Source organism: Scardinius erythrophthalmus (genome assembly GCF_964197995.2).
Source record: "Scardinius erythrophthalmus genome assembly, chromosome: 25".
In the NCBI taxonomy this organism is placed as follows: Eukaryota; Metazoa; Chordata; class Actinopteri; order Cypriniformes; family Leuciscidae; genus Scardinius; species Scardinius erythrophthalmus.
In genome coordinates, this window is record NC_138245.1 from 30,430,070 (window position 1) to 30,455,407 (window position 25,338).

Here is a 25,338-nt window from a genome sequence, read left to right on the forward strand (position 1 = left end):
GTCTTAGTGGTCTCTAATTTAATAACTAATGATCGTTGCGACGGAAGTGAATCAATCAAAACTAACTTTAGCTGGAAAATAACTTTATTAAAGAACCGCTATAAAGACAAAACAATCTCTGTTACCTTAAATTATACGCTTATCTCTGTAAAGCTGCTTTGAAACAATCTACATTGTTAAAAGCGCTATATAAATGAAGATGACTTGACTCAAAAACCTTAAATTTTTTTCACCTGAAGATATAAACACATGGATATCTTGGATGACATCGGGGTGAGTAATTTATCAGCACATTTTTTTTTTGAAAGTGAACTAATCCTTTAATAATCTTGGCTCATATGTGTTCCAGTTAACTTATCATGGTGGAAATGTAAAGTCGAGTGCATCAGGTCATCCAGGTACACACTATCCACACTGCGTCCTACAGAAACACTAGTATGTTACAGAAGTATGCGACTGAAGCGTGGAAGCTCTCGTCTCCGGCTCTAACTCAGGGGAACCGAGACTATCGTCGGCAGAGGGCCGATCGGAGGAGGTTTGTATTTCTCCAAACGCATTAACCTGCGGAGAATATCGTCCCGATCTGTCGGCCAGCTGTAGACGTGTGTGTTCTGCAGCCAGGCGGGAACGTAACTCTGAGGACGAGAAGACAACAGGTCTTGTGTCAGTCCAGAGAAACCTTGCTATGTTTGCAAATAGAAGCTGCATTGATATTTTGCTTCGTGAGTCTATTAGACGGTGAAGAGTAGAGAACCCGTGTGGGACTATAACCGGTTCAGTGCACAAGAGGCTTACAAACATGCTTTGATTTGCTGAAATGCTTCGGGTGTAAGCTGCACCTGTTGAACTTCACAAACCTTTTTAGCCCCTGGGAACAGAATAGGAATGAACCTGTAGTTCCTGCAGCCGTTCTGAATGAATTCGCTTTGCAGCTGATGGAGGGAATCGAACACAAATATTAGTATAGTGTGTTTAACAGACAAAAGCAGAGCAACACACTCCCTTCACCAAACCCTCGCGATTATGTTGTCAGGCTTGTTTTGTCACATGTATTCTTCACAGCTCACGCACACCCAGAATGCATTGTAATGACCTCAGTGAAATATTTCTTCCAGATCTTAAGAGCATCTTTTAAAATAATTTAATTTAATCATTAAATTAAAGTTTTTTTATTGTTATTATTTTAATGCATTCAATATTTGTGTGTGCATTTGTAATTATTAAAATATCACATTGCATGCTCACATTAAACTCCACTGGAATCAGCAAAAGTACCAATAATAATAATAATTATTATCATTGCTATTATTATTATTATTATTTGAATGCATTGACTATTTCTCTGTGCAATGTATGTTTGTGCTTATTAAATATCACACTGCATGCTCACACTAAACTTGGAATCAGCAAAAATATTAATAATAATAATAATTAATATTATTTTAATGCAATCAATGTTTGTGTGCTCAATGCATTCGTGCTTTATCACAGTGCATGCTCACGTTAATCTACAGGAATCAGCTGTGATTGTTCGCAGGTTGTGGAGGAGAGCGTATATATTTTTATGGGTGAACGTTATTTTCTGACCTGTTTGTGGATGTACACTGTGTTTGACATTCTCTCGTCACTGTCCATATTGATATTAATGCCTGATATTGTCTCGTAATACCTCAAGCTGATGATGATGATGATTAGGTAATCTTTCTGCAGAGAGAGAGAGAGAGAGACAATAATTGTAGGTGTTTAAATGACGCCACTGATGATGTCACTTCCTGTGTTTGTATATTTACCTCGTTGAGATATCTCTCCATGCAGTCGATCTTACTGATGCAGTTCAGCTGTTGCTCAAAAACATCGATCTGTGTGCACAAAGACTCAAGAATCAGTCCAAACCCACTTTAACTATATCTAGATTCATTGGAAAACTGTGTTTTTAAATGATTATCGCTGTACATGCGTGTCAAAGCCGTTGTTCCTGAGCAAAGCCACAAACTTAATGATCTCCTTCAGATGCTCTTCACTGTCGGCCTCGTATGTGACAAACACTTTCCCTGTGTGGGGAAGAATAAACTGCACACGTGTGAAAGAGCGAAACACAGGAGCACACGTGCTAATGTGAGGCTTCAGCATTTAACCTGGCTGTATTTCCGTTATTCTAGGTCATTTGGTTGTGTTGACAGGAAGTAGAACTCACTCTGTTCCTGTGACAGGTGTGTGATACACTGACTGGCCTGTCTGGGGTTCAGAGATGCATGACCACTGAAGACACACACATACAGAAGTTACACCTCAGCAAACACTGCATGAGTAGATTGACATGATTGTAAACTTTTACAATTTGAAAGCTTCATTAGTTGATATATATATATCTCACAATTGTGAATTTATATCTCATAATTCTAATAAAAAAAGTCAGAATTGCTTGTAGAATTGCGGTTCTTAGTACCAATTTCAATACCATTGCAAACATTGTTGGAACCATTTTACTCTTTTTTTTTTTTGTATTTGAAAAGAAAAATATTAATTAGTTATTTATGATGATGATGATAATACTTATAAGTACATAATAGCCTACAACAGCATCTAGCCTTCAAATGTTTATAAGTAAACAATGTTTATAAAAGATCAATTGAAAAATTTGTAATAAAATTATTTTAAAGAAACCTACATATTACATAGAACAAGTGACAGGTCTATTCAGTTTTTTGAGTGGATTCTGACACTAAAACGCCTCTGATTGGCCACTGCGTTCACACACTCAACAGATACGCCTGTGATTGGCTACAATGATCATCACTTTAAAAACATGTTGTAAATAGAAACCATTGACGCATTCACACAGAAAGTGTTTTTCCATTTCAATGCACTACTTTTCCATTGTTTTTCCATGTAAACACGCTAGTTGGTCATCTTTAACCGTTGTGCTCGGGTCTCGCGTCTTTTGCTGCATCTCTCGCACGACACAGCGATCTAACACACGGCGCTAAAGGTTAAACTTCATAAAAAACGTGTGCTTTTTTTACGTTCCATTGATCACGTCTTCCGTTTTTAACAGCAAATCCTGGCCCGTACACACGGAAGCTTTTGAAAGCCGTGTTTATCGGTGGGTAACAAATACACCCAGTAATCGGTACTACCTACTAATACTGCAGATTTTGCAGAATACTCACATTTTTTAAATTTCAGTACCGAAGTACAGGCACTTTCGACAACCCTGATATAAACTCTGAATTCTTGCAATTCCAAAAACTTGCCATTCTGACTTTTTGAGATAAACTCGCAGTCGTAAGAAATGCAAATTAATTGTGAATTAATTCTGATTTGAAAGCAATGTCTTTTCTTAAGACTGGACCATACGTGTTCGGTTGTTGTGATATAGGCAGGACTCACTTTTCAGAATATCCACTTCGTGTATCCACTTGTCTGTACTGCATCAGACCTGTAAATAAAAGCAAACAAAAATGTAGACATATAGAATACACTCATATAGCAGTGATTCTGAGAGTTCATGGTTGAATGAACGTGTACAGTCAGTCTGTCATTTACTCACCATGACTCGCCATTTAAGCCTTTGGCTTTATTGTGTATATCCTCGACAGTTTTTTAAAATGTGTATGAATTAGTCTTTTGGGCTTGATTGTACTTGTTTGAACTTTTATTGTCAAATAAATCCAAAAAAAAAAAAAAACATTGTTTTTCTGACCCACTTATTAGGCAGTTTTTGTACATGAACGCTTGTGTTCAATTCAAAATGATTGCATTTAGATGCCTTGTGTCAGGTTTGATAGTGTCACATGAACAAATGCAACATGGCAAGTTCTCATACTCAACTGCATCAACATTTTGTCCCTTTTTTGTGCACTTTGAACAGCTTTTACTTTCAGTTTAAGGCCAAAGAAGAAAGAAAGTCATATAGTTTTGGAACAACATAGAGGTGAGTATGATGAGTGGAGCATATTTCTTTCCATTTCTCTCAATTAGAACAAACACATTTTACAGCTTGCTTTAGTAATCCATAGTTTTTTTTAGAAAACTATCCAGAAATCAAAATATGCATCTGGAGAACCTATATTTTCAATTAGGCCATATTTTCAATATTTTAACCTCCAAAAGAACCATATACTAACTCAAGAACCCTATAAAAACAACAAAAAAGGCATCTTTGATTAACAAAGTGCTGCATTTAAACCTTTCAGTTGAGGAATACTTCCATTCAAAGGTTTGGGGTCTGTAATATTTTATGTTTTTGAAAGAAGTCTCTTCTGCTCACAAAGGCTGCATTTATTTGATAAAAAATACAGTAAAACAGTGAAATATTATTACAATTTAAAATAGCTGTTTTCTATGTGAATATATAGTAAAATGTAATTTATTCCTGTGATCAAAGCTGAATTTTTCAGCATCATTACTCCAGTCTTCAGTGTCACATGATCCTTCAGAAATCACTCTAATATGATGATTTGACGCAATTGCAAATTTGTTATGTAATTATATATTTAAGTATAGAGTAACATTAAGCAACTACTTGTACTTACTATAGGGTTAGGGTAGGATTAGGATTTGGTTGAGAGTTATTTGCATGTAATTATGCATAATTTACTGTTATTGCTACGGTAAGTACCTGTAACAAGGACACTGTAAAATTAAGTGTTACCATCTTTTGTTACATTATAAATGTCTTTACTGTCATAATGCATCCTTACTGAATAAAAGCAACCCCAAACTTTCGAACGCTATATTAAGTTTCTCCTGTAACGCACCTGAGGGTCTGAAGGGCAGCTGATGTCCCGGTCTGGAGCCGCAGTGATGATGAACGGGGGTCATGTGACGTGGAGGAGGGCGACACTGACCACAACACTGCATGTAAGCGCCGGGGTTCGAGGGTGAGGGATAGTGGTGTGTGTTCACAGACGGAGGAAACGAATGCAAAGATCCTGGATGCTCTAGACTCGGGCTACAACTGCCTGGAAGAGAGTGAGGCCTGCTGGGAAAAAACGAGCTGTTCTCTGAGAGTGTGTGATAGATCGCAGAGGGAAGACAGGAGGGAAGACTGTGAGGAGAACCCGAGGACAACCAGTCCTTGTGATCGTCCCAGCTGGGGAAGGGCGTCTGATGGGCGTACGCTGAAGAGTGAGCGTAACTCTCGGCGTTATGCTGGTGAATAATCTGCATGGTTGTGGAACGGTTATTGGTGACGTCTGGGTGCAGGTCTGACTCAAAATCTCCACTCGTGGTTTCGTCATTCTCCTCTGGACAGTTTAGAGACGAGTACTGATGGGCCATGTGGGTCAGGTGTCTGTATAAAAGATGAGAAACAGCACATTAATTTCTTCTGTGGTTTTGTGCGGAGCTCCAAACGGAACTACCCTGGAAGTTCTCGCGAGAGCGCAAGTTGAATTTGCTCAGCGAGTTTACTCTGGCGTCTCTCTGATCTCCCCAGAGTGTGTATGTGAAGTTTTAGCTCTAAATACCCCACAGATATTTTTATATAGCATGTTAAAGTTGTCACTTTTTGAGGGTGAGCAAAAACGCACCGTTTTTGTGTGTGTTCCTTTAAATGCAAATGAGCAGCTGCTCCCGGCACAGGGGGCGGAGCTTCAACAGCTTGTGTCCTTTTACCTCACACACACATGCACTGGAAATTCAAACCGGAGTCAGACAATGATGGAGAGACTCAAGAAGAAGAGACAACATGTAGAAGCAACAGGACATTTCTGAATGGTTAGTTGATGAATTTATGAAGCTGATGTGTAGTTATCTTCTAGTCATTGATTAGCATATTCTGTCTTGATAATCTATAAATCGTGTTCAGAGGGCGGGGTTTATGTAAATTGTAGGGTTGGTGATGTCACTAACCCGGGAGGAATGTGGTGTAGTCTCTACCAGCCGTTTGTTGTAGTCCTTAAAAAGCGATTTCTTTAAAAGGAAATATCTCCCTTTGCTTTGAACTTTGAGCGTTGTAACTTTGCAGATGTTGTTTATGCTCAAACAGCAACATTACACACTAACTAAAGTTAGAAAAGTCAAATCATAATCAACCACCCCTTTAACTATGCGCTTGCACCAATCACATCGGGTTATCTGATATAGGCGGGCCAGAGGCGAGATGACGACAGCGCTGTGACGTCGAAGTCATTAGTAAACATTGCAAGATGGCTATGGATGAACACCAGTTGTGTGAAACGGCTTTGGCCGCTACAATGAACGAGTTAGTTGGCTTTTTATCTAAAAGAGGAACAGAAGACGGTGCTCGAATCGTTCCTTTGCAAGAAGGGCGTTTTTGCTGTTTTGCCGAACGGATACGGCAAAAGTCTAATCTACCAGTTAGCTCCGCTGGTAGCTAAGCATATGGGGCTTGTTGTGATTGGTCGTAGTGTTATCCAATTGCGTGCAGTGAGATTTTCAAATGCATGCTTGGTGCCGCCCCTCGAGCCGGCCGATTTTCATTAGTCGATGCCAGACCATTAATCTCTCAGATTTAGGTCTGGATTTCCAGGCTATAATGGAACATGGTGATGGAAAAAATATGAGATGGGAGGAAAATTTGTATGTCAATGCTTTTGCGTTCACTCACAAATCTTTCGTGATGGAAATAATATTGAATGTCTTGCGAGCTAATGTAAAGTTTCTCAGGGGAATGCAATAGTTTTGCAAGCCATTATTTATGAGAAGTGCCATGGGATTTATGGAGACCACAGAGAGTCAGGAACTTTTACGTCTCATCTGTGCTTTTTACAGTGTAGTGTCCCTATTATCTTTCGCACCGGGTTGTTATAGGGTGCTTTCACTAGGACTTTTGGAGTTCGGTTCGTTTGGATGATGTGAATGCATAAAAAGGGTGGACTGGGGTACGGTTCATGTGAACTCTGGTATCATACTAAATCACGGAAGTAAACCGCTATTGATGACGTATGATTCGACAAATCTGTGGCTGCAGCCAAAATCGCACACTTCCCTACTATATAGTAGGCGAAAAACAGTGTGTAACAAAAGAAGATTCGCAGTACTCATAAAACAGTAGGCTAAAAAGTACCTGGATGACCTAGTATACGATGGACACTTTACTATCCCATGAGGCCTTGGGAGATGATTTGTGAATGGCAGTGACAGGTCACATGATAATGGCAATATGGCAAATGTAGTACGTCCAGATTATATTCATGCTACACACATTCATACTATATAGAACAAACTTTTTTAGTGGTCGCAAAGTAATCACTTGTTCTAAATAGTTCCTACTCAAGAAGAGAGTATGCCATTTCGGACGAACTAGCTTAAATGTTCTCTTAGGGCCATTTTCCTGGTCAGTATGAACTCTGAACTGACGTAAGCCTTCAGAAAGCGACGTAGCATGCAACAACTCCATAGCATGAAGGTTAAGAAGTGCCTGGACCTTGGCGTCGGTCCATCTATCGCGGTTTTCCATGTTCGTGGAGTTCGTATATGTAAATTATGTTTACACCGCTTTTTTTTTTAATGGCGGGTGTCGGTGTTTCGAATGCATTCGGTCAATCAGCGTACACTTACATCACTGGTAGGTCTTGTCGTGTTAGGTTAGACCTGACTCTGAAGTAGGAGCTCATTTAGTCCCCATCAAAGGTGTTCTTACAACTAAAATTATTCCCGTTTCCAAGGGTTGTGTCCAAAACTGCCCCCTATAGCCTTAAATAGGGCACTATTTGAGGGAACAGCCATTTGTGGTATCCGAAACCATAGTGCACTCATTCAATCCCACAATTCACCGCTATACTGTGTGTACAACCGGTGTACACTCAACGGCAAGAGAATACCCATAATGCACTGTGAGAGTCGATGGTCAGAAGATTCATTTTCCAAACCGCTGGTCCAATGTGGGTACAGCGTAATTTCATACAAGTATAAATTCCTTTTTAATGGATTGTTAAATTGTTTAAATAAGGTTTATACAAGACAGAGTTCAAGATCAATCTTTTTATACTACTGGAGCTGCCAGATTGCTAAGTTTCAAATGACTATTAAACAACAAGCACTCCTCGTTTTCATTCACTCCTTCTATATTAGTGGACTAATGTAGGGAATAGTGAATGAGGGTATAGGGTGTGATTTTAGACACAGCCCTATATTTTCCCAAAGGTCTTCCAGGTTCTTAGTGTTTTTACACAAAGTGCAAAAATTTTTTCAGCACAATGCCAACCTTTGGGGGTTCATAGTTTTGAGATTTAATGAATGAATATTAATTAATAAATAAAAAATCATTTATTCTGCTTTCTATCACTCCACATTCCTATGCTGTTGTTTTATCTGTGAAATATAACAAAACATGCTTGACTTTCAATTGCAACAACCGATCAGTGTGCGCAACAACACAAAAACCCAATTAAAGAATCATAACAGAAGTTCATAGTGTATTCTAGAAATTCTTTGTTTTGGATGAAAAAAAGCCTAACAAGGTTTTGTCCTCCTGACTCCCACGCTCACATTAAACTCTTGTTGTAGGCAAACAAGGAGTATGCATTTTAAGTATGTATACTGGTTAAATACCGACTCCATTTTAAGAGTCTACATGTGACATGTTTGTAAAACAGAGCATGTGGAGAAGAGTACAGTTGACATAACGCATTAGTGCTACTCGTACAATAAGGGACTGCAGTTATTTTAATCCATATGTTCAGTCACGAGCGCATGTTTGCACATGCATGAACAGTGAATCTTCACAGACAGACAGAAACCAAGATGACTTCTGAAAGCTGTCAGTGACCAGGTATGGCGGCATAAGAAAGAGGTCAGAACTGTTTCTACTGGAAAAAAAAAATAGGCCTTAGTGTAACATCCACCCATGCAGCGTCCCTAAATAGGACACACTGCATTATGACTCTTTATCTGTGTGCCAAGATTCTGCAGCTCAAGCAAAACCGTGCAGACCACAAGACGGAGAGATTCTGCCATGCAAGCAGTTACACAAAAGATCAACCTTTATACAGTTACACAAAAGATCAACCTTTATACAACATAGACCATGATTCTGTCTTACTAAAGCGTGACAAATGTAGTGAAGTGGTAATGGGGTTTATCAGTTTTCAATCAAAGCAAAGTCAATGAAAATGAGGCAAAAGGAAGAAATCATTCAGCAGGAAGAGTCAGTTTGATAAAGAAAAGACGAGTATTTGTGCTTTATCACTGATAATCTGATTCAAATGTTTCCAGACACTTGACAAATAAGCCAAGAGGGGAATAAAATTATATATTTATTAATAGATAGTGTTGGATAAGTTACTATTTACATCTTTAACAGTGTAATTTGATTACTGTACTAATTACTCTCTCTAAAAACTATTGCATTACTTACAAGTCCCAAATCTACCTCAACCAGTTGAACAACAATAGAAGGATAGTCATCCTTTAATTTAATTCTTTCAAATAAACAATATACAATTGCATAAGTTATTCTTGAGCTGATGTGTAAAGGGAGAAGGTGACATCAGAAACATACATTTTAAGCATTACATTTTGATGTAATGAACTGTAATGAAATCACAGAAAAATGTATTACTTTTTTCAAGGAAATATATTTGGTATGACAAAATAATTTGTATGGATATTTGTTAAAAGTATGATCAATATTTTATTTTATAGGCTACTATATTTGAGGAACAGGCAACATTCTGATGGTTTGCATATATGAAAACAGAAATTACATGTTATGCCCTAAAATAATATGAAATTAGTTTCTCGTCGTTATGTGACTTTTATTATTTATGAAACTTGATAAACTCACCTGAGCGCGAGCAGCAGGAGTCACAGTCACTTCAGGAAGTCAGACAGTTCTTTCATTTGACATTTCAGTTCTTGTTTTCTCCCTTTTGACAACGATTTAGACAGAATATAACGCATATTTCGATAATAACTTAATAATACTTAATCAGCATTCAATGCCAAACGACATGTTATCAAAGCGCGTTTGGATTCGTGTGTGTCGTCGGAGGAGGATAATGATGATGGGAGGAGTAAAATACATAACGCGTGAACACATGATGAACATCTGTTGTTGAGCGCCAAACATGATATAAAACTTTATACTTTTTACTTGACGTTGGTGAAAATGTATTTTTAACAAGCATTTGGGTAGTCTGCATTTCATAATTTATTTAAATAAAAATGAAAACGCAAGGAGTATGGCAAGCCGATTTAACATTTATTCATTTCGGGGTTCACCACTTTTGAATAAGAAACAATGCCAAGTCTATAAAACTCGTCAAAACTCAGCGAATCACAACAAGCGTGTCGATGAGAACACTTATTTAATAGCATACATGCACCCGAACTTGACTGGACATCACATTTTTGACATTATTGATACTTCAATCGTAATGCAACAGACCGGTCTACTGGACATAAATTAAGCCTTTAAATAAAAGGGTTATTGGGCTGTTTACACTGTCATATACAATAAAAGAGCCTGCACAGCAACAGGAAATAGAAATTAACACAAAAAACCTGCCTAGTGCTACCTTACACAACACTGGCGACACACAAACACGCACACACATCATGATGTCACACTCTGCGCATATGTTTTAAAAAACATAATTTAGCATAAATAGTCCTAACACTTTTAAAATTGCCCACTTAAAGGGTTTATTACAAATAAATTACTAAATGCTTAATATTAATAAATATTAATGAACAAAAATTTGTGTTACATTTACAATCCTGTGAAAACATGCCCCTGATATGAACTCCTGATATCAACAATTATACACTAGTTACAATGCTAATTATTGACATCAGGAATTAGATTTCTACTAATGGCAATTTTTGATATCAGGAATTACATTTCCACTAGTAAAAATGTTAATTCTTGATATCAACAATGACGTCATCTCTTACTGAAATACGAATTGTTGATATCAAGAATTACATTTCAACTAGTAAAAACTATAATTCTTGATATCTGTAATTGTATTTTCACTAGCTAAATGTCACCATAGACTGCCATTCGAATTCAATTGTTGATGTCAAGAATTTCTTTCTTTCTAGTTGAAATTCTAATTTCACATATCAGAAATACAATTCTTACTAGTAAAATATAATATTCATAAGTATAAATAATATAAATAAAAATATGTATAAATTCCTGATTTCAAGAACTCAATTTTCACTAGTTGAAATGTTCATTCTTGATATCTGTAAATGTATTTCACCATGTTACATCTGTTATTTTTGATATCTGAAAATGTATTTCTGATATCAATAATTAGGAGAGTCATTTCAGATGTCTAAAATACTTTTCTTAATGGTAACAATCACATTACAGATATCAGAAATTAACATTGTCACTAGTGACAATCAAATTATTGATATAAAAAGTGAAATTTTTTACTAGTAGCAATTCAATTGTTTATATCAAGAACTGAATAGTCGATATCAAGAGTTCATATCCTGCGAATGAATAAATGTCAAAATGGCTTGCCATACTGGCAGATTTTTGAGTTCATCAGACAGCAGATGGCGCTCTATCTCGGCTGCATCTGGCGCATGCGCAGTGTCATCTTGATGTTTGAAGCCGCACAATGGGCGGAGATTTCTGCTGTTTCCTTCCAAATATCAACTGATGATCAACCCAGAACCCACGGGAAACGGTTCCCATGTAGAGGGTTTAGAGCGAGATATGCCAGGTACGTCCGTTATCAAACGAGCTTTTCACAGCCTTTATCACTAGTTGCGTTCTGACTCAGCATTGGCTTTGCATGCAATATCAGGGGAAGTAGTTGATGCATAGAGTAATATTCAACAGCATATGTCACACTGGATACATTCTTACTGTCATGCATGCATGCAAAACAAACATTAGCTATACTGTGACATTGTAGTTGCATCTTGTTTCTTTCCATCTCGATCATTGTTTGCATTAATTTATTCATTAGTCATTCTGTACACTCAGTTGGGTTGGTCTTCCTTTTGCATTTTTAAAAGTCACCCCCAAACCTTTTACTGTACAATTAATACTGTACTATATTAATCTAGTATATAGTTTAACTATGAGTTGATGCCATGTGAAAGAATGCACGTGCAACAAGAAGGAAATTAGAAAATATAATTTAAACGAGTGAAATTCTGTGTGGCATTTATGCTACTTAAAAAAATGACATGGGAAAAACCAAGGTACTTTTTTGTTAGTCATATAAAGATATGCAAAATGTCTTATTGTATCTTTTCTCCAGTAAAATATCTACACATCATTAAAACCAAATGTTTTCTTCTGGAACTTATTTTAACATAAACAAGTGAAAAATGCACTTGCATTATATAGATACTTATATATCTATATGCTGTTTACTATATACATTATGCATACTAATATTAGCAACATGTATTAATATCTTATTCGGTTTTGCTTGGCAGGTAAATGCATTTTATTTGAATGATGTTTAAGCAGGTTAAATATATCAGTTAAGAATATTTTTGCATGCACTTGTTATATTTTGTGTGTAAAAAAATGCACGTGAAGTTTTTATATTTTAAAATATGTAAGGTCGCGCGCGTGTTGTAAACATCGTCTTTTTGGGCCTCGTGCACTAATAACAACCAACATTCTTCACCGTTACCAAGCAACGATATCCAGACGCTTGCTAGTGTCGCTAATGTTTTATCCGTATGTTTTTTTTATCGTTTTTTAGCGCGTAATACTCGTTGAGTTCTCCCTGAAAGGCCCGGGGTTTGTTTAGCATGTAAGTGTCATGCAGCCCGTCCTGTTTATACTGAGATCTGTTAGCCAGACAGCTGCTAAACAACTGCTCGGTGAAATTAAACACTGCTAAAGTTAGGTTAGCAATCACAACAGCTGCTTCATTAATGCTTAATGGTGAACTGTGACTGCTAATGTCTTCAAATATAGGGTACATCTATGTTCTCACGTGACACATCATGATGCATGTGACATCTTTTGCATTTGAATCACTTACAAGAAATTACCATGGCAAATACCGCGTTATCATATCATAAAATGTCATAAATATCAAGGTGTTTGAATATGGTAATTACAAAGTATTACTGCCATTGCACTTTGTGTTATTTGAAAATTCAAAGTAGGCCTAATACTGTGCGTTTACATATAAGTTGATCATTGTGTTTACCATAGGACAAATAAAAGAAAGGTTGAGCCTATTACAGGGATGATAACAATTTATATATATATATATATAGAGAAAAAAACATAATTCACGTATGTTGCATTTTATTAAACATTATAAACACTAAACACAGGGTGCTTTAGTTCCTCTCTCCCCACAACAAATCCTTTCAGTTTAACGATAATAAGAACAGAACAAGAATGAAAAATAAAAGTAGCTATATTCCCAGCTAACAATTTTTGTTTCCCAGAACGTTCTTTTTTGAGGTGTGTTGTTGGTTAGCCTAGAAAGTTTTCTTAAAAGAAATAGAATGTTGATTTTTGGTTTGTAGAATGTTATTCTAACATTATTCTAACGTTCCCCTACCCTCAGTTCATCATGTTTATTCGGTAACACTTTGGGACTTTAGCTTATTCACCGTATCTCCCAGATTTAGATAAGTCCACACATACCCTTCTCTTCTCCGTGCGTGCCGTAACTCTGTCTGACGCACCCACCGCTAGCCTAGCTTAGCACAAAGACTGGAGGTAAATGGCTCCAGCTAGCATACTGCTCCCAATAAATGACAAAATAACGCCTACATTTTCCTATTTACATGTTGTGATTTGTATAGTCACAGCGTGTACGAATAACAAGGTCACATGACACACAGCCGGTCTTCTAACAGTACACAAACTGGGAACTATATTCTCAGAAGGCGAAGCACTGCTACTTCTGCGGAGTGATTTGCTCGCAGCGCCTGAGAATAGTTGGAGTAAATCACTACGCAGAAGTAGCAGTGCTTCGCCTTCTGAGAATATAGTTCCCAGTATGTATACGGTTAGAAGATGGCTGTGTATCATGTGAACTTGTTATTTGTACACGCTGTGATTATTGCGCATAATTTTACTCATTCCTGCAGATTTTTCGCACATACCCAAAGTGTGCACACATAAAGCCGCCTCTCAGTGTTAAATTGAGTTTGTTTTCGCTGCTTGATGCGCTTAAACAGTCAAATACACACAAAATAATGTCAAAATGCTGGTCTTGGCGAGTATTCACGTAAACACAGTCAGTTGTGTTTTAAGTGAACATAAACAGTTGAGAAAAAAAAACGCATGTGTAACAGTATAATGGATACGTGCGTCAGGTCTTAAAGTGACAGCAGCCTAATAAACCTGCTGCCAAATCATGAGATAATACAAAAAAATATATATGGCAGTTTTCCCCATGGTATCGATGTCAAAATTGTGACCAGTGAAAATGCTGAGTGGCTCGTAACTTTGGAAACTAGCCGCTAGCCACAGTCTCTGCTGAGCAAAAAAACTTAATAGCAAGCCATGGTAATCTAATAACTAATTACATGCAACTAACCCTAAACCAAACGCCAAAACCCTATGGAAAGTACATGCAGTTAAATATTATTACTCAGTACTTAAATGTATAATAACACTGTAACAAGGACAACTTACTGTAAAATAAAGTGTAACCATTTATTCTTACATTTGTACATTCATACATCTTTTATCATAAAAAAACAGTATTAAAGTATTAAAGAAACCATGTCATATCATTTATTGTTTAATTTATAAAGATAATAAGATTAAATTTGTCCATTAATTGAGATGATACAGTAAGGTTTATAGATTTAAACTGATCATTAAGTTTTTGGATAGACTTTTTATAATACTTGACCTGTGAATAAATAACTATTTTAATTTGCATTGCAGAACTTGACCCTGAGACGAGGAACTGGACTTCGTTACGATGATGGACTGGCCGTTTGACACGATTTCCCTGCAGAAAGATTTGCACCAGCACCGTTTGATTCGTCGGTTATAATATCAACACATGTTGCACCGGTGCCGTCCGCAATCCCACATTCATTCTTCCTGCGGCTTCTTGGATTCGGTCTTTGGATTAACAAGATCACAGGTTGTTTTCAGGCCAGTATTTGTGTTTTTATGTGTTGTCTTCCTGAGTCTCGGCCGGTCTTGACGAAGTCATGGAGCCCAACATGGAGTACATAGTGGGGCAGGTCACGCAGAAAGAGGTCGGACGTCGGTTTCAAGTTGGACCGGAAATCATAGACTACATTCTGGACAGACAGAAGTCACATGACCTGGAAAACGATCAGACCATGCTGGATAGGATGATGGACAGTCTGGCAACCTCATGGGTCAACGCAAGCAATTTCAAGGTGAGAGAGTTTGGTATATCTATATCCCTCTCATCTATCTGAACTTCTATCTCTACATAACCCATCTCGGTCTCTTCTCCTTTTCAATGTGTATTTGATGTCCCCAGTGTGTGTGTGTGAAGTTTTAGCTCAAAATACCCCACAGATATTTTTATATAGCATGTTAAAATTGTCACTTTTTGAGGGTGAGCAAAAACACCGTTTTTGTGTCTGTCCCTTTAAATGCAAATGAGCTGCTGCTCCCGGCACAGGGGGCGGAGCTTCAACAGCTTGTGTCCTTTTACCTCACACACACATGCACTGAAAATTTCAAAAACTTTTAGCCTTTTATGTTCAAACCGGAGTCAGACAATGATGGAGAGACTCAAGAAGAAGAGACAACATGTAGAAGCAACAGGACATTTCTGAATGGTTAGTTGATGAATTTATGAAGCTGATGTGTAGTTATCTTCTAGTCATTGATTAGCATATTCTGTCATGATAATCTATAGATTGTGTTCAGAGGGCGGGGTTTATGTAAATTGTAGGGTTGGTGATGTCACTTACCCGGGAGGAAGTCTCTACCAGCCGTTTGTTGTAGTCCTTAAAAAGCGATTTCTTTAAAAGCAAATATCTCCCTTTGCTTTGAACTTTGAGCGTTGTAACTTTGCAGATGTTGATTATGCTCAAACAGCAACATTACACACTAACTAAAGTCAGAAAAGTCAAATCATCATCAACCATCCCTTTAAAACAAAGAGGAGAACATGCTTTTGCTGTTGCTAAACTCTGGAACAGGTTACCAGTTCACATTAGATTTGCTCCTACAGTACATTACAGATTTTTAAATCTTTGCTTAAAAAAACATGGATATCTATCTGAAAAAACATGAATTAAACTTTTAATTTTGGGAGAAAGTGAATTTGCTGAAAGCCTTTTCCCATCAGAAGCTGAGCAGAGACTGTAATTCCCTAAACATTATTTTGCATCCTTGGTTGATGCATGTTCCTTTATACATGTTTTATAAGTGTGCACGACGACTATGATATAGTCTCAGGTTGCATTGGAGTTGCATAGCATTGTTGCAGAATTGAATTGCTGTGTGTTGTATCGGTGGAAATGATTGCTGAGGATGATAAAGGCATTTGTTATCATTTCTGGAAGGGCGACTCACTCCCGTTCTCAACAGTTCAGTGGGACTGTGCTTGCGCTTGTCTTTTCTGAAGCTTGAGTTTGAGTGGAAACTCTGGTTTATAATTTCACAGGACTGCATTTTTGGATGGCAGGCAGTTTGTATTAAATGAAAAACGTGGTTTATGCTTATAATTTACTGACATTGTGTGTATTTCAGTGATCTGATGGAGGAAAGCTGAAATGCTGTCTAGACGCTGTCTGGGGAGTTTTACAGAAAGCTTCTAAATACGTTTGGAGGTTTTTGTTGCTTTCAGTGTGTCCTTGAGTTTTTCAGTGCTTTATTTTCTGATGGTCGTTACTCTCATTACTTTAGCCAGAAAACAATTTTGTTTGAGAAAATCCCTTCATATCAAATAATTTTTCTTGTCATTTTTATTATTATATTAATTTACTTTTGGCTTTATTTAAGCTTTATTTAAGCTTTATTTATTATATGTGACCCTGGATCACCAGTCACGAGTCGCACGGGTATATTTGTGGCAATAGCCAACAATATATTGTATGGGTCAAAATGATAGATTTTTCTTTTATGCCAAAAATCATTAGGATATTAAGTAAAGATCATGTTCCATGAAGTTATTTTGTAAATTTCCTACTGTAAATATATAAAACATGAGTGAATGCAGCACAATCGTGAACATAAATGAACAACTTTAAAGGAGATTTTCTCAATGTTTTGATTTTTTTGCACCCTCAGATTCCAGATTTCCTAATATTGTCCTATCCTAACAAACCACACATCAATGGAAAGCTTATTTATTCAGCTTTCATATGATGAATAAATCTCAATGTCAAAAAATTGACCCATGTGACTGGTTTTGTGGTCCAGGGTCACATATTTTATTTAAAAACAATATTTTATTTTTTATATTGACACTGTAGAATTACAATAATAAAATGTCTGACTGTCTTAATTTCTTTTCAAACGTTAGACCATTAAACTTTTATTTTGACAGAAAACTGCAGGAAAGCTTCTCTTTTGTTGGTAAGCGCTTCTCACATTACTAAACTTTCTTCCTACACCGAGAGAGATCATGTATCTGCGTGGGCTTCAAGGGCCTTCTGGAGAAGAGTGATGATGATTCAGCCTGAGAATATTAAAATAGCTCACTGACTGTGTGAAGAGCAGAGTGATTGCAACCTGATGTTTGTCTAATGGTTTTGTCAGTTGACTAACTGGAGGAGATGGATAATTTTTTGTTTATTTGATTAGCCAGCCAATGGTGTGAGATTGGGGGCAGGGCTATCTGTGTTCTTTTGTTTCTTTGTATCTCTATGATCAATGGCAGGAGTGCTTGAAGAGTGTTTTAAAGTCGAGATTGTGTGTGTTTGTATGAGACAAATGTGTTGACTGTGTTAAAGGGATGGTTCGGAGTAAAATCAACCTAGGGTCCTTTGCGCCATGACCTCGAGCCAAACACCCCCCCCAGAAGCCTTCTTTCCCTTGTTCGAATATTATTAAAGTTAGAGCTTATTTAGAGATATCAGCCGAATGGCTTAGTGCAGGCACTAATGGATCCAAGGTTGTATCTGGTAAATTACCCCACTAATAATGCCCAGAATGGCACCAAACTTCTACAGTAGTACAAATAGGTTCTGTACTCGTAAAACGAGGCATTGGAAAGTTTGTAAGTACATCAGGAGTTTATTTAAATAATACTTGCCTGACGGCTCATGCTACTGCTAACCCGGACGTCGACGTCACTTCCGTGAGTTGAGAAAAGCCCGTAAAAGTCCTGGCAGAAAGAAATGCATAAGGATGTAGTGTAATGACGAATTATTATTTTTTCCGAAGGGTTGACAACTTAGTGTTAACTAATAATTGTTATAAACTGGTCCTACCAACAAAATACTAGTGCATTCCTGGAACTGGGTGTCGTTACACACTACATCCTTATACATCGCTTAGCATCGGCTTAGCGATAGCATTAGCCATCAGGCAAGTGTTATTTAAATAAACTCCTGATGTACTTACAAACTTTCCAATGCCTCGTTTTATGAGTACAGAACCTATTTGTACTACCGTATTAGTTTGGTCCATTCTGGGCATTATTAGTGGAGTAATTTACCAGATACAACCTTGGATCCATTAGCGCCTGCACTAAGCCATTCGGCTGATATCTCTAAATGAGCTCTAACTTTAATAATGTTCGACCAAGGGAAAAGGCTTCTGAGGGGTTTTTTGGCTCGAGGTCATGGTGCAAAGGACCCTAGGTTGATTTTACTCCGAAGAACCATCCCTTTAAGTTGGTCAAGATGAGGATGATTTTCTCATTTGTGTGTACGCTGTTTTGTGTCACTCCCGATGGCTCAGGTCTCAGTGTGGACGCACAATTGTGCAAAAGTAAAGTGAATCCGGAGTACTCTCCTGAACTCCAGCTGTGTCATTGACGTACAGACGCATAAAGTTCATAAAACCTGCAGAGTGAAATCAGCGCCTCTGCCAGCTTATATGTCGATGCCTCTTTTTCCATTTCGCAGCCCAAGTTTCTGTTCTGCAGAAGAAAGAAATGCATACAGCTTTGAAACAACTTGAGGTTATTTTTGGGTGAACTATCCCTTTAATGCACATATTGAAATCCATCCCACGGATTTCTCTCACAGTCATCAGAAGACGTGGCTACAGTGAATGTAGTTCAGCATGAGTGATGAATTTGTAATTGCAGCGCTGCTGTACTAATGTTACTGTAAGGACACTCTCAGAGACATATGGGGAATAAAATAAATTTTAATTAGATAAATCGAATTGATATTCTGTCTTAAGTTTGATAGATTTGTGATGCAGTATAATCTCTTAATAAAAATGAATTAATGTACATTGTGTTCTTCGCACCTCTGGACTCCTTTAGCAAACGTTTAACAGCTCACAAACGCCTGAGTCTCCGCAGCCAATCAGAGCGCTCGTCCCACAGCTGGCCTGGAAACCCAGCCGAGAGTAATCACCCCACTCTCCGTAATGAGGACAGCGAGGGGTCCCACTGCAACCCGGGCCATCTTATTTTACCGCACACATGCTCAAAGTCACAGTTAGGACGAATGTGATGGAATAAACATTCTAATGTTGTAATAAACCCATGTGGTTATTTAAATGTGGTGTGTAATCTGCTTAATGTTGTGAGGAAAGCATTCATCTGGTTCATGATACCCTATATATAGCAGTGTTTCCTACAGGATTTTGTGAGACTGTGGGGATGGACTTCTGTTCCTCTTGGGGGTCTGGGGACATGAACCCCAGATAAAAATATAAAAATTCGCAATTACCTTTTTTTTTTAATATACAGTGGCGGAAAGCTTCCAAATGCAAGAGATAAAATTCTTAAATGCAATAATTTTAAAATTAAATGCAAGGGATAAAACCTTTGAGCTTTTATTTTGAAGGAAACTGTTGTTGAGCTTTTTGTTTTGATGGAATTTTGATGGAAACTTTAGTTGAACTTTTATTTTGATGGAAACTGCAGTTGAGCTTTTATTTTGACGGAATTTCGATGGAAACTTTAGTTGAGCTTTTATTTTGACGGAAAATGCAGTTGAGCTTTTATTTTGACGGAAAATGCAGTTGAGCTTTTATTTTGACGGAATTTTGATGGAAACTGCAGTTGAGCTTTTATTTTGACGTAATTTTGTCGTAAACTGCAGTTGAGCATTTATTTTGATGGAATTTTGATGGTAACTTTAATTGAGCTTTTATTTTATTTGAGCTTTTATTTTGATGGAATTTTGATGGAAACTGGAGTTGAGCTTTTATTTTGATGGAAACTGCAGTTGAGCTTTTATTTTGACGGAATTTTGATGGAAACTTTATTTGAGCTTTTATTTTGACGGAAAATGCAGTTGAGCTTTTATTTAGATGGAAACTGCAGTTGAGCTTTTATTTTGACGGAATTTTGATGGAAACTGCAGTTGAGCTTTTATTTTGACGGAATTTTGTCGTAAACTGCAGTTGAGCTTTTATTTTGATGGAATTTTGATGGAAACTTTAATTGAGCTTTTATTTTATTTGAACTTTTATTTTGACGGAATTTTGATGGAAACTGGAGTTGAGCTTTTATTTTGATGGAAACTGCAGTTGAGCTTTTATTTTGACGGAATTTTGATGGAAACTTTAGTTGAGCTTTTATTTTGACGGAAAATGCAGTTGAGCTTTTATTTTGATGGAATTTTGATGGAAACTTTAATTGAGCTTTTATTTTATTTGAGCTTTTATTTTGACGGAATTCTGACGGAAACTGCAGTTGAGCTTTTATTTTGGCGGGAAAACACCTTTAAAAACGCGTCTCATTACAAATCTAGAGAAGTGCTGTAATCATCTTCCTACAAAAATGTTGGAAATTATGCAAATGTGTAAATAAAGCATAACTGGTGCCAGCTACATTACTGAATACACACTAAATTCAACACATGCAGATTGAGCCGTTCTGAGATGTGGAAAACACCGGATCACAAGTGTTCACTACGCTTTGAAACACGCAGCGCAAACATACTGTAAACTTAAAGTTACTTTATTTAAATCACAGTCTGTTGCGATTTGAAAAGGGCACAAAGCTATATTGCATTTTCAATTTTTAGTTCGTTTGATAGATACTTTACCAAAGCAATGGCGCAAAACAACATTAGAGAAGTTTTTTTTAATACTTTCAGTTCATTATGAAACTGTGGTGGCACAGATTAGACTATGGTGGGCCGCCAGAGTTTAGATAGAGTCGCATATAATTATAATCTATGTGTAAAAAACACAGATTCAAAGATTTTCAAGAAGAAACAAATTCATTAAAATGTGTATATATCTCAAAACAGTTTAATAAAACATGCACACATTGCTGGTGAACAATGCAATGCATTTCAGTGCCATTAATCACAACATATTCTATTTTATTTGATTAATTAATGATTTTAAAAATCCTAATTAGAGGCTTTTCCTGTGTTGTGGTTGTTATTAATTTAATATATTATGTTTTTAAACTTTTTCATACATTTGCTGATCATGTATTTCCATGCATGTGGTCAATAAATGTATATATTTGGTGCAGATGTTCAGATGCACGCTAGAGGGTGCTATTAACTGTATTGTGTAATATATATTTTCATAACAGATTATTTAAAGGGGTTCCAAAAATTGCACCATAGCCTGAACTGGGTAGTCCAGGTGATGCGAGATGTGTTGGTTAGGTGTTAGCAGGGCTGTTCTCACTATACGTTCATTGAACATCCCAATCCACCCCCAGACAAGGAAGGTTAGTACATTATATACAGCCAATGGCTTCCTTCAGTCCTGCTGCTGTTCACAGTGATGGTGACAGTGATGAATGACAAAAACTGCTGTTTATGTGATATATTGTGTTTGTTTGATTCAGTATGTTTTAGTCGAAAGGATTCAGTGATTATTTACCACAAAGGACTTTTATTTTTGTGATAATCTGACATTAAAATGCAGTACAGTTGGCATTACCCATAATCCTTTGCTCTTTTAATTTGCATACACCCTCTGACTTACAAAAAAAGAGTTTTCAGTGTGGAAATGTTACTGAATGTCATTTGTAATGCAAGTTATTGATATTTTTATAAAAATATCCTACTTTTATCTTATCTTATTTTTTAGATTAATATTGTTTTGTCTTTTTAAGGTGGCTCTGCTGGGAATGGACATAGTGTCCGCTCTAGTGACCAGACTACAGGAACGCTTCAAAACACAAATAGGAACAGGTGAATAATTTCATAATATGTATTAAAATATGCATTTGACCACTGATTTTCATACGTTTGTTGATTCTCAGAACAATGCAGATGCTAATAATCTCAGATATAAAGTCTTGTTTCTTCTTCTCTCAGTTCTGCCCAGTTTAATCGATCGTTTAGGTGATTCTAAGGACCAGGTTCGAGATCAAGCACAGTCACTTCTGTTAAAAATCATGGACCAAGCGGCCAATCCGCAGGTGAAACACTTTGCGTCCTGCTTTAGAGTTAAACTCTTTTTAAACTGTGGTTAAAACTGATAAAACATATTTTTTGCAGTATGTTTGGGACCGAATGCTGGGCGGCTTCAGACATAAAAACAACAGGACCAGAGAAGCTGTTTGCTTTTGCCTTATTTCCACTCTTAATGTGTATGTATCCATCAGATTTAGTTTCTTTTTAAAATTCTATTTTATTTTAAATGTCTTTTCCCTTTGTGTGTTGTAGATATGGAGCCCACGGCTTAACCCTTAGCAAGATTGTTCCTCACATTTGTCATTTGTTGGGAGACCCCACTAGTCAGGTGAGAGTGTTTTTCTTCACATCGACAGACTTTTATTCTGTTTTCGGTTTCATGAGATGGCAGGGATTGTAGTATCGTGGTCTATGGCTCCTCCTGCTGGTGATCACAGGGACTGCAACTGACTTTGAGACGACTACGAGATGGTAAAGCCATGCTCATTTGATTATATAACATGTTGCTGATGAATGGTTACCATATTTACATGCTACTTCAAAAAGGATATATATGGAAAAACCACAATGCAATGCTGTGCACTGAACTTTAGGCTTTTTATTTGAGCTTTATGTTTATATTTCATGAATGTTTCCAGTGTGACCAATGCAGCAAAACTATTTTTTAAAAAAACTAACTATAAACTATAAACAAACTATTCTTTCACTATTTAAACTAGGACTGTCTGGATTACTGATTAGTCATCTGATCGTGATATTCAATCTAATTATAATTAGATAACTGTATTAATTGTTCAATTTAAATTTTAAACACATTTTTACCAAAGATTATAAAAAAACACTGTTCACAAGGATATGAAGGTTTGCGGGTTTAATAAGACTGTATAATATAATATAATATAATATAATATAATATTTTATTATATTACATTATTTTAAATTATATTATATTATATGAATATTAATTTTCACAGCATTAAAGTAAATCATATAGGTCTATTTTATTATTTTTTATTGCTATATTATATATATATATATATAAAAATGTGTTAGGCTTGCACTGCAAGTGACATGAACACAGAATTAATGAGTTATTCGCAATTATTTGTATGACAATTCATTGTATGCATAAAATGCATGATTGTAACAGGCCGAATTTAAACATCTGTTTTTTTAATTATTTGATGCAGCATAGTGAAGTCATGAACAATTGTTTAGTATTGCATAATTGTTTACAGTTACACATAATATTTGAAAAAGAAAATCGTGGGCTATACTGTGCATTAAACAGTACTTTTGAACATAGATCAGAAATGATAAAGACTATTTAAAAATCCCATGTATGGGGTTTTCCTGTGTTGTGGGGTGTTACTAAATAACTACATTATTATATTGTTTTTTTGACAATTACTTTTATTTATTTTTTACATTTGCTGATCATGTAATGGCATGTATGTGTTCAGTATAGAATAAATAGTTGTTAGTGTGAAGCTCAGATACTGAAAGGTGGACGCTGTCGCTTTAATTTAAACATTTTCTTTTTTTGGTACTAAAATATTTTAAGGGGTTCCAAAAATTGCACCATAGCCTGAACTGGGTAGTCCAGGTGATGCGAGATGTGTTGGTTAGGTGTTAGCAGGGCTGTTCTCACTACACGTTCATTGAGCATCCCAATCCACCCCCAGACAAGGAAGGTTAACGTTAACTCTGCAGCCGATGGCTTCCTTCAGTCCTGCTGCTGTTCACAGTGATGGTGACAGTGATGAACGACTAAAACTGCTGTTTGTGTGATATATGTGACCCTGGATCACGTCACCAGTCTCGAGTCGCACGGGTTTATCTGTGGCAATAACCAACAATACATTGTATGGGTCAAAATTCTATATTTTTCTTTTATGCCAAAAATCATGAGGATATTAAGTAAAGATCGTGTCCCATGAAGATATTTTGTAAATTTCCTACCGTAAATATATAAAACATGTATTTTTGTGAGTGAATGCAGCACAATCGTGAACATAAATGCACAACTTTAAAGGAGATTTTCTCAATGTTTTGATTTTTTTACACCCTCAGATTCCAGATTATCAATAGTAGTATCTCGACCAAATATTGTCCTATCCTAACAAACCATACATCAATGGAAAGCTTATTTATTCAGCTTGTATATGATGTATAAATCTCAATTTCAAAAATTGACCCATGTGACTGGTTTTGTGGTCACATATTGTGCTTGTTTGATTCAGTATGTTTATGTTGAGAGGATTCAGTGATTATTTACCACAAAGGACTCTTATTTCACATTATATTAAAAAAAATCATGGGCTGTATACTGTGCATTAAGCAGTTTTTTTAACATAGTTATAGGAAGATCAGTGTCTCTATGTGGCGTTTGTTTTTATTCTGTTTTTTTGCAATATACTGTTTTTTTTTTTTGGTAAATGAATTTCTTCTAAATGAATAAATAAATACGTTCCTCCTCAGGTGCGAGACGGAGCGATGAACTGTCTGGTGGAGATTTACAGACACGTGGGAGAGAGAGTGAGGATGGATCTGGGGAAAAAGGGACTGCCACAGTCACGGTAATAAAACCACATTACAGTCCTCCATCCCTTAAAACTCATCTTTGATAATCAAAATTACATATTCAAGTGTTTTTTTTCCTGTGAAAAAAATTTCTTCATGCATTAAAATAGCTTGAATGTAACTCGACACCCTTCGTTTAGTATACGCGGACTCATGAATATGCAAATTAGCCCCGCCTCCACTCACTCACAGCAGCTCAGATTACCTGATCCACTCGCTCAACTGTAGTAAACGCGACACAATGCCAAGTGTTAATGTTAATGTTAATGTAAATTTAGCCATAAATGTTTGAACACAGCTGTCTTCTAAACATCAGCATCGATCGTCATAGAAAGTGGAGAAAAGCCCCGCCCCCTTGTGACGGGATTG

At 36.7% G+C, this 25,338-nt stretch overlaps 2 protein-coding genes across 3 annotated transcripts in view; one reads left to right on the forward strand and one right to left on the reverse strand.

Annotated features, from left to right (window-relative positions):
* Positions 1–303: 303 nt before the first annotated feature.
* traf3ip2b (TRAF3 interacting protein 2b) lies at positions 304–9,954 on the reverse strand. Of its 2 annotated transcripts, XM_081358614.1 has the most exons (8): positions 9,755–9,954; positions 4,761–5,296; positions 3,391–3,439; positions 1,954–2,259; positions 1,791–1,859; positions 1,588–1,704; positions 858–932; positions 304–635 (listed from the first exon to the last, which is right to left on the reverse strand). In XM_081358614.1, the coding sequence occupies exons 4-8, from the start codon at positions 2,128–2,130 to the stop codon at positions 486–488; spliced, it is 588 nt and encodes a 195-aa protein (XP_081214740.1). In that variant the 5' UTR covers positions 2,131–2,259; positions 3,391–3,439; positions 4,761–5,296; positions 9,755–9,954; the 3' UTR covers positions 304–485. The 2 variants fall into 2 exon arrangements, with proteins under 2 accessions (XP_081214740.1, XP_081214739.1); XM_081358613.1 differs by lacking the exons at positions 304–635; positions 858–932; positions 1,588–1,704; positions 1,791–1,859 and having other exon boundaries at positions 2,139–2,259; positions 9,755–9,893.
* Positions 9,955–11,555: 1,601 nt separating this feature from the next.
* LOC308685634 (CLIP-associating protein 1-B) overlaps positions 11,556–25,338 on the forward strand; it is a 72,695-nt gene continuing 58,912 nt past the window's right edge. Inside the window, exons 1-7 of the mRNA XM_081357553.1 lie at positions 11,556–11,654; positions 14,819–15,288; positions 22,083–22,161; positions 22,288–22,391; positions 22,471–22,562; positions 22,639–22,714; positions 24,868–24,965. Coding sequence (XP_081213679.1) covers positions 15,094–15,288; positions 22,083–22,161; positions 22,288–22,391; positions 22,471–22,562; positions 22,639–22,714; positions 24,868–24,965 — 644 coding nt within the window. The 5' untranslated portion in view covers positions 11,556–11,654; positions 14,819–15,093. The remainder of the gene's footprint in view (positions 11,655–14,818; positions 15,289–22,082; positions 22,162–22,287; positions 22,392–22,470; positions 22,563–22,638; positions 22,715–24,867; positions 24,966–25,338) is intronic.

What these genes read in the sequence shown, in the direction of transcription:
- traf3ip2b (XM_081358613.1), bottom strand. Translation starts at nt 5,283, where the DNA reads ATGGCCCATCAGTACTCGTCTCTAAACTGTCCAGAGGAGAATGACGAA. An exon ending in GCTGCCCTTCAGACCCTCAG is followed by an intron (nt 3,440 to 4,760) that starts GTGCGTTACAGG and finishes TTTTATTTACAG; the next exon opens with GTCTGATGCAGTACAGACAA. An exon ending in CGAAGTGGATATTCTGAAAA is followed by an intron (nt 2,260 to 3,390) that starts GTGAGTCCTGCC and finishes GTGTGTCTTCAG; the next exon opens with TGGTCATGCATCTCTGAACC.